The sequence below is a fragment of the Pseudoliparis swirei genome, chromosome 11 (genome assembly GCF_029220125.1).
Source record: "Pseudoliparis swirei isolate HS2019 ecotype Mariana Trench chromosome 11, NWPU_hadal_v1, whole genome shotgun sequence".
Classification (NCBI taxonomy): domain Eukaryota; kingdom Metazoa; phylum Chordata; class Actinopteri; order Perciformes; family Liparidae; genus Pseudoliparis; species Pseudoliparis swirei.
The window spans coordinates 4,084,124-4,093,592 of NC_079398.1; the positions used below are offsets into that span (position 1 = coordinate 4,084,124).

At 42.8% G+C, this 9,469-nt stretch overlaps 2 protein-coding genes across 3 annotated transcripts; one reads left to right on the forward strand and one right to left on the reverse strand.

The window, feature by feature from the left end:
• The first annotated feature begins 592 nt into the window (after positions 1-592).
• On the forward strand, positions 593-2,626 carry ptafr (platelet-activating factor receptor). The gene has a single exon (XM_056426660.1). The coding sequence runs from the start codon at positions 593-595 to the stop codon at positions 1,790-1,792; it is 1,200 nt and encodes a 399-aa protein (XP_056282635.1). The 3' UTR covers positions 1,793-2,626.
• A 98-nt stretch (positions 2,627-2,724) lies between these two features.
• Positions 2,725-5,370, reverse strand: LOC130201593 (uncharacterized). 2 transcript variants are annotated; one of them, XM_056426662.1, is made up of 6 exons: positions 5,320-5,370; positions 5,149-5,238; positions 3,718-4,011; positions 3,295-3,426; positions 3,160-3,187; positions 2,725-3,061 (listed from the first exon to the last, which is right to left on the reverse strand). In XM_056426662.1, exons 1-6 carry the CDS (start codon positions 5,363-5,365, stop codon positions 2,935-2,937), a joined length of 717 nt encoding a protein of 238 aa, XP_056282637.1. In that variant the 5' UTR covers positions 5,366-5,370; the 3' UTR covers positions 2,725-2,934. The 2 variants fall into 2 exon arrangements, with proteins under 2 accessions (XP_056282637.1, XP_056282639.1); XM_056426664.1 differs by lacking the exon at positions 5,149-5,238.
• Between the last annotated feature and the right edge of the window lie 4,099 nt (positions 5,371-9,469).

The following is a 9,469-nucleotide window of genomic DNA, read 5'->3' on the forward strand; positions in this document are numbered from 1 at the left end:
GATAATGAGTAAATATAGCCTTATAATCCCGTGGTCCGTGACAATATGAACGATTTACCCGATCACCATTAGAATTGTTTTTTATACATTATTTTTCGTTGAAAACTTCATAGCCCAACTCTTATTGTAACTAATTAACATATTCAGGTCCCAGAGAGAAGAGTTTCAATTGAACTCCGCCACTCCATTGTCGGTGTCTTCCCCCAAATATGTAAAATACGTTCTTATGTCGACAGAACTAAAGACAAACTTTAAAACTCTGAGATTTCTTTTTCTTTTTAAATAAAGAAGAACAAACACGAGAACAAAAGGAGGAGGGATGCTTGTTGCAACACGTGGGTATTTCCTAGGAAAACGTTCACACACCTTCGTAGTGAATTGTGACGCAATCTGTCTGAAAGACGCCAGCAGACGCCCATTCAGAGGGGAACTCACAGCGTTCACTTCCTGAGAGAGAGTAGAGGAGAAGAAGAAGAAGAGAGAAGAATCAGTATGGTGAGTCAAGATTTTCTTTTAAGTCTTTTGCTAAATAACATTTATTTTACAATCATCACGAGAAAGGATGAACACACTTGCCAATGACACAGTACACATGTGCTTTCTCCCACAGACAGAAGTGTTTCCCTCCACGACGGAGCAGGTCGCCGTGACCTTGACCGTGACCTCTGGTCCGGGCTCTTCGGCTGGTAATGGCTCAACCTTCCTGGACTCTGAGTTCCGCTACGTCCTCTTCCCTGTTGTCTACGGCATCGTCTTCATCATCGGCCTCTTCGCCAACCTCTACGTGCTGTTTGTCCTGCGCTGCCTCCGCGCCGCCAAGACCATGGGGGAAATCCGCATCTACATGGTCAACCTGACCGTCGCCGATCTCCTTTTCGTGAGCGCCCTTCCCTTCTGGATCGGCTATTACAGCCAGCGTGGTAACTGGGCCTACTCGGACTTCATGTGCCGGCTGACCGGCTCGTTGTTCTTCATCAACACGTACTGCTCCATCTTCTTCCTCGGGGCCATCAGCATCAACCGATACTGGGCGGTCACCCGGCCCCTGGACGCGGCCACCTCCGACCACCGACTGCGCGGGATCGTCGTGAGCGTCGTCATCTGGGTTTTGACCGTCGCGATGGCCGTTCCGTATCTGGTGTCTCCGGGGACCAACACGGCCGAGAACAACGTCACCCGTTGTTTTGAGGGGTACCAAAACCAATCGGACAAAGAGAAGGAACAAGTGGCGATAATTCATTTTGCGATAATCGTCGTGTTCATGGGGATCTTTTTTGTGGTCGTGGTGTGTAATTTCCTCATCGCGCGAGCGTTGCTCTATCAAAGTCCTTCTCAGTCAGCAATGGTCAAAGTGAGGAAGGCCCACAGGACCCCGTCTTCCTCCACTCAAAGGCCCGTGGGGGTGAAACGGAGAGCTCTGCCGATGCTGTTCGCGGTGGTGGGCGTGTTCGTCGTGTGCTTCCTGCCTCACCACGTGGTTCAAGGCTTCTGGACCCTGGCGGTGTTGCAGATCACGCAGGGCTGGGGCCACGTGGACTGGGAGCAGGAGACCCTTCAGGCTCTCAACGACGCACATCAGATCACTTTGCTGTTGATGAGTCTCAACTGCATTTTGGATCCTGTCGTTTACTATTTCGCCACACAGAAGTTCAGAGGGTTCATCGTGGACCACATTAAGAAGTTATTGAGGAGAGAGGTATGCTCACAGACGCTCACCTCACAGCTCTCCATGGACAGCAGGAATCAGAGCCAGAGAAACCATTGTGAGGACCAGCAGCCCGAAACACATTGATTTAAACAGATGGAATACTTGTACATAGGTGTAGATATGTGTTACGCTCATGTTGCCCCCGTTTTAAGAGACACAAAATATATTCTTGCAGCTCCAAATCAGTCAATAGTTTCAGTTTTTAGTGTCACCCTCAGAATTTGTGTTCTTCTATCTCCGCACACTAAAGTAGGTGTTAGCTGTGGTCTGACGTGCACCAGTCCGCCTGCTCTTCCTGTGTGAAGTACAAAGTTCAAAAGCAGAAGTTTTGCAAGCAGAAGTACATCAGAATATCCATTATGACTCAGGAAATTCTGGGAAAGAGAACTGATAAAGCAGCAGACACAAAATTTAAATCCTCCAACAGGTGATGTTCGAGCGGGACAATGAAACAGTAGAGAAGTTAAGGATAATATCCATCTCTGTTTGGGTGTTACGAGTGGAAAGTCTCACTAGATTGCACATAGACTTACACTTAGTAGGCGTAGTTGTCTTGCCGGACATTTTATCCGTAAAATATGTGAGATTTTGGCTCAAATCAGATAAATTCCATGTTTTTTGGCTTTGCAAGTTACATCTTATTGTGTGAAACTGTGAAAAGGAAGTGATAATGCTTGAGCATTTCCCCGCTAGCATCCAGTATTGTGACATTGCGTATTTGTCACATGGTAAAAATCCTATGCCTCACTGTGACAACACTTGTTTTATATTCACTGTAAATGTGTCACACCGTATTATTACTGCGACTTTACTTGCGGTTGCAAAACTGATGTACGACGTGTTTTGTGTATGGCACTTAAATGTGTTTGTAATGTAATGTAAACTTTCGAAAGAAAACGTTTTTTAGTACCTCGTCAACTTTTGTGATTTTAATTTTGAAGTTTCACTTGCTGTGTTGATTGAAGTAAAATAAAAAGACAGTTTCTGACATATCAACAAGCTGGAAGACACAAAGAACACGAGCAAATTACAAGTTTAATCCAAATTGTACAAACATAAGAGGAACGGCCTCTTTGTATTTTGTGGAAACATTTGTATCATTTTTACCACATTCAGATTGTGATAAATAGCTTGTGTTCAAGGTAATGCTGAGTTCTTTCTCCAGATATTCTACCGATGGACAAATAGCTTTTTTGGTCTTTTTTTTGCATCCTTCACATGATCCTTCATGATAGACTTGAGTACAAATCTTCCCGAGTCATATTGGTGGGGTCCAGATCAGTGTAGGCTTGGCTGGTGTTTGTGTAATTCATGTACACATCTCCGCCACATTCAGTATGTGGCAAACCTCCCCTGCGTACAGAAATGTCATCACACTGTTAATATATGCGCAGCCTTGAACAGCATATGAACCAAACACAAACACCACGAGAAACACATTATTTTCTTACTTTGGTGATTTTTCAGGTCCAGGAAAACCTTTCAGAAAACACATTTAAATAGTCGAAAGAACATTTGGTTAAGGTTTGACCAAATTTCTTACAAGATTTTGACAGGAAATAGTCTCAAAGCAGTTAATTGTTTACCTTGAGCTGCAATGTTGGGAGTGGTTAATGTGGCATCAAGTCTCTGGTAGCTCAGCCAAAAAAGATGAGCAGAGATGATGATCAAGGCCAGGAGAGAAAGGACAAAGGCAGCGATTCCGAAATACTCACTGACTGTTATAAGTCAGGGAAACACAGAATTACAGGGGAAAGTTTTCAGTTGTAGGTCAGAGCAAAACATTATAAACAGTTGAACAGACAAAGAAATGTCATTCTATCTTTGTGCGTGGCAAACACAAACGTTTATTTAGTTAGTCGTTCAAATATTGGACAATATTGCTGTCGATGAATAAATATCTGGGCAGCTCTGAGAGTGGTGAGCTGGACAGTTAAACAATGAGCTGAAAGACAAATGAAAGCCTAGTGGAGCTGAGGGGAACTGCAGAGGTAAAACAGACGACCGACCTGTTGTCTGCATGGAGGTTATATAGACGGCGTGGTTCTGAGAGAACTGCCTCTCTGCACGGCAGCGGTAAAGCCCGCTCTGCTCTGGCTCGGTGAGGGTCAGATCCCCACCGGTTTTCATCTCGTGCCAAGTGTGATTTCGTAGGCGTTGCCAGGACCACTGGGCAGAGCCTGGCATGGTGGATGCTTTGCAGTGCAGGTTGACTCTTTGACCTTCTGCAACGGGGTAGTCTGGGATGGCCTCCAGCTGCAGAGAGAGCGTTTCTGGGGAGGATGATGGGTGCGGTGGAGGGTCTGGTAACACCAAGTGATGGATGATGGATGGAGGAAGGAGAGAGGAACTGTTACAGACAGAAGAAGGCGTGGTTCGAGGGAAGGCAATGCCTGGTTTCTGTCGTGTTGGCCGGTTCATCCACCAGGTACTTTTTGTTTTACGCGAATAAGAAAATGCTAACATGCTAAACTAGAATGGGCACTCGATAGAGCGCATACCTTCGCATATCACAAGATTGGGCATTGAATTATGAACATTTTGGCATTAGTTGCATGCCAATTGGATAAAAATGGACCGTGCTATGGTAAAAAGAAGATTTTGACCTTTCCATGCATGACCTTGACCTTTGACCCGATTGATCCCAAAATCTAATCAAATGGTCCCCGGATAATAACCAAACATCCCACCAAATTCCATGCGATTCATGAAGATTTTGAACTTTTTCATGACCTTGACCTTTAACCTTTGACCCGATCGATCCCAAAATCTAATCAAATGGTCCCCGGATAATAACCAATCATCCCACCAAATTTCATGCGATTCGGTTTAATACTTTTTGAGTTAGGCGAATAATACGCATACAAATAAATACGCGGCGATCAAAACAGTAACTAGTAAACGGTAAACATCATAGAGCTATGAAGTGGGAGAAGCTACAGTATTTTGTTGCGTGACTCGGTAAGTGGATGCTAAATATTAAGCTGTGAAGGAAACTGATCAACCTGCAGCTTAAATCAACTCACTTTTTAATTCTGGGTCAATTCTGGCTGAATTCGGCAACTCTGGCACCAGCTTCGATTCTCAACTGTAGCTAAAAAGCGCTTTGAATGTGTAACCCCTCTCATTCACACCTCTATGGCGACAGCAGCCAGGGCTCATGGGTATTGTCGTATTCAGAAGGTTCTGCCATGCCAAAATTACACACACAAAACATAATTGCTCACGAGATAAATGTTTAAGACCGACGGCCATAACGTAAACCGATCGCAGAGTGACATCTTTCGAGGGAGTGCCTGTGTTCAATGCAGGCTAAGCCTAACATTAGCATTTAGCTCCAAACACTGCGAACTGGTTACATCCTCACAGAGCTGTCGGCATGGCTCTCATTTTTAATACTTTTATTGAATTGGAATGATTAAATATTCAGTCTGTTTTACCTCCAGGAGCCGCCGTTGAAGAAACAATGGTGGAAGAAGCCGAGCGTTTTGGAGGCAATGTTAAAGGCGGTGGTTTCACTGTAAACACAGCTAGAAGCACACGTTAACAGTATATTAAAAAACTGATGTTCTGGATTTTGTTGTTACACTCACTCATACAAATGTCCTTACCTGAGCTCTCACACAAATACAACAGGAGAGAAAAGATAAGCAGCATGTTGTTTGGAGATGAACAAAAAGTAAATGCTACAGTCCCTTCAGGCAAACAGGTACGGATGAATCGAATGCTATCATCAAAGCACAGGTAACAGGAAGTATGAGACTGGGAAACAAGTCAAAAGGAAGTTTCAGGTTCCTTTTTTTGTTTACAAGTATTAAACAAATCAACTGGACAGAAGCAATGATTAACATTTCACAAGTTTATAAGGCAGTTAACTCCAACTCCCATACAACTCAAACAATTAGCTGCAAGGTACACAGGAGGCAGAATAAGATAAGGGAAGAATATTAATCCATAGAAATATAGAAGCTTAGCTTAACCAAACCAAAGGATAAGAGTATCACAAAAAGAAATGCACAATTGGGGAGAAACAAAATCATAACGAAACAAAATCGTACACATGTAAGCCTCAGTTTGTGACATTTTAAATCTGTCTATCAATTCACGACCGGCGGGGAACACAGTTAACCCGACTCCACCCGACTCGCCTTCAGGCCGAAGCTGAGGTAACAGCTGAGATGGTTGTTGCTGGACATTTTGACACCAGACTTCTCACCTGAGGCAGATGCTCACTGGCTGCCACCGCAGGTCAGGACGAGGACGTGGATTTATAGAAATTGAAGTCCCTAATTTATGATTTGGATGTATTAAAGTCCATCATATTAGTCCATAGGTTGTCCTGTTATCCTCATACTAACATATCGCCACTTGTTTCCATCAATCACCCAAACCACAACCAATACATGCTGCATTACAAACAAAACATCAACATAATATGAGTTTTTCTGACACAAAACAATAACAACTAGAATGGGCACTCGGTAGAGCGCATACCTTCGCATATCACAAGATTGGGCATTGAATTATGAACATTGTGGCATTAGTTGCATGCCAATTGGATACAAATTGACCGTGCTATGGTAAAAAAGAAGATTTTGACCTTTTCATGACCTTGACCTTGACCTTTGACCCGATCGATCCCAAAATCTAATCAAATGGTCCCCGGATAATAAACAATAATCCCACCAAATTCCATGCGATTCGGTTTAATACTTTTTGAGTTATGCGAATAACACGCATACAAATAAATAAATAAATACACAGCGATCAAAACATAACCTTCCGCATTCTCAGAATGCAAAGGTAATGACATGTTTTAACACCCAAATAAATGTTGTCCCGATATAAGAGGTGGTCCGCCTTTTGCCCAACACAATATACGGTATCTTGATATAATTCCTGAATAGTCACGCTGATAGTTTATCGTGTTGTATTGTATTTATTCGTTTTTTGTTTCCCTTTTTGTTTTCAATGTGTGTTTTAATACACATTGTTCTCGCGCATGGCACAAACAGAGTCAGAACGAACAGTTATGTCCCTTAAAAGCAGGAAGTGGTTTCTGTTGCTTCATAAAACTGTTGCCAAACAAACTGAAGAACAGAACCGCCCAGAGAGGAAGGAGCCGCTCCTTAACACCACGCAGTACATTATATACTGTATATTAAACTTTTCGCGAAAGTAGACGTAGCAATATCACCATGAAAAAAATACTCCATCCATCCATTATCAATACCGCTTATCCTCATTAGGGTCACGGGGGCACTGGAGCCGATCCCAGCTGACATAGGGCGAAGGCGGGGGACACCCTGGACAGGCCGCCAGTCCATCGAGGGCACATATAGAGACATACAACCATTCACTCTCACATTCACACCTATGGGCAATTTAGAGATCAATTAACCTGCTGCATGTCTTTGGACTGTGGGAGGAAGCCGGAGAACCCGGAGGGAACCCACGCTGCCACGGGGAGAACATGCAAACTCCACACAGAAGGACCGCCTCGACCGGGAATTGAACCCACGGCCCTCTTGCTGTGAGGCGACAGTGCTAGCCACTACACCACCGTGCAGCTGAAAAAAATACTAAATTAATCGAAACAATTATAAAAGTATTATCAACAAAATAAAAAAATTATGGGAAAAATGCAAAACACGGAAATAATTGAGAAATTAACTGTAAAACTTATAATAGGCATGATGAAGAAATGGTCCATAAAGTTCTTTAAAATATGTCAAATTGCTAAAATGTTGATTTGTTGAGAGTAATTGTGATATTTTTAAAGCACGAGATGCATTTGTTTCAGTCCTTTTTTGCAGCAAGAGAAAGCGACGGCGTTAGATCGTGTTTTTTCACACATCCATTGTCCGTCTGCGACTTCCTCTTAATGAAGTTATGTACACCAGAGGGGATAGAAGAATCTCCCTCTCTGAGGGAAAGATAAATGGTGATACTGTATAATTATCTACGTCTGCCCTCGTGTGTATAAAGCGTGCATACCAGTGTGTATGCATGTGTGTGTGCCCCCCCCCCCCCCCAAAGTCATTATTCTTCATTATTCTTTTATTATTCATTGCTCATTCATTATTCTCCCTGCTGGCTGCAGTCATGCCTGTTGGTTCGCGCTGCAGACGCCGCTGTGGCCCTCCTGCCAATAGATGACAGTAGAGTAATGGGAGGAAGTCAGTGTGATGTGTACACACGTATGTTTGTTACACATGTTTATGTTGTATTTTATCGACTTGAAAAATGCAATTATCGTCATTATTATTATACTTTATTGACCACCTCTCTGGCAAGAGAAAGTCCTGTTATTAACTGGGGAAGGTACAATTCAGCAATCTGGCAACACAATGTGAACAAATCTATTTTATTAAGGATCTGTTTTGTCCATACAAAGAGGAAAGTATTTTTTAAATTTTTTTTATAAAGATCTGTGAATCTGAATAATAATTAAATGTTGAAGGAACAGCAGCCACTGTGGCCCCAAGGGATGATTGGAGGTTGATGATAAATATGACATGATGTAACAGTAGCACAACATAGAGGAAAGTTATGAAATCAGAAAACAATTTCATTGAAAAATGTATTCATCTATCTCTCCTAACATTAGCCAACTTTGACTAGAGCTAGAGCTATGGATCCAACCTTCAATATGCATGAGGAAGAGTGTCAATGATGTCATCTTTGGACATGTGAACACAGCATCGACATATCATCACTATTATCTCACCGCCTTGTTTTTACAAACAGCTGCTAATTGTGCACAGCATTCACTTAGTAGTGTCATTTTGTCTTATTTTTTTAATGGAAATGATGCTCTAAGAGTTATGGCAGTGAACCAATGAGCTAAAGAGACCTCTTTCACGTTGTCATTTGAAACATTGTAGGCATCATAAATATTGATATATAAAATGGGACGGAGAGCAACAGCCTGATTCTGAAATGACACATCAGTCACTCCTCAGTCTGTTTCATCATAATCCTATAAAGAGTGAGAGCTGCATGCATTGGAGTGGCCTTTGTAATGTTCCGGTGCAGCTCCATGTACCTGAGCTCATCCTCCACCACTGGGTGGCGCTCAGCGCTCAGTGTTCAGCACTTTCTCTGCGTTCAGGCATCAGCGCCTCAGAGACTCCAGTCGCCTCCTTCCAGGCTTTTCTCCCTGTGATCCCCGACCAGCAGATTGTAATTTCAGCTGCTCAAAGCGTGACTTTCACACGTTCCTATTAAGCGTAGAAATCACGCAGGTATAGGTTTTTTTCCCAATGCACTGGAAGATTATAAGATTTCACTTAATAATCGTAAAACTTACATTTTGAGTGTATTTATATTTGTGCGACATGAAAGGCATTTTGCTTGCTTTTTAAATTGTTGACAGTGTGATATTATTCAAATCTTGATCCGTCATGTAAAAGCTTGTATGACAAAATAACTAATCTCTGGTTTATAGGTTCATTTCTTTCAAATGAATTCCCGCTCTTATCTCCAGCACAACCGAACACTTGCCTTCAGAGCGACAGTCTGGCTCTGGGCTGTTTTGTTGTTCACACTTGATTTGCTGTTTCCCTCCTATTGTGCTTTCCGATTGTCGGTGTGCGCTGAACATGATCCCGACGAGGGGCTGCAGTCACTTCGTTAAAGAGGAAAATACATTATCATGTTGTTGAGTGGAGAGAGCGTGAGATTCAGTCAGAGATTTCCTCTCGGAGACGGTTCCTGATGACCTAGATGAAATATGATGGCATTTTGTGTGTGTGTGTG

Bases quoted from the DNA above. Each gene is read 5' to 3' on its own strand.
- LOC130201593 (XM_056426662.1), bottom strand. From the start codon at position 5,365: ATGCTGCTTATCTTTTCTCTCCTGTTGTATTTGTGTGAGAGCTCAG. The intron at 4,012-5,148 runs GTAAAACAGACT...TGGTGTTACCAG, and splicing joins TTCAACGGCGGCTCCTGGAG to ACCCTCCACCGCACCCATCA. The intron at 3,062-3,159 runs GTAAGAAAATAA...TTCTGTACGCAG, and splicing joins GGACCTGAAAAATCACCAAA to GGGAGGTTTGCCACATACTG.
- ptafr (XM_056426660.1), top strand. From the start codon at position 593: ATGTGCTTTCTCCCACAGACAGAAGTGTTTCCCTCCACGACGGAGCAG.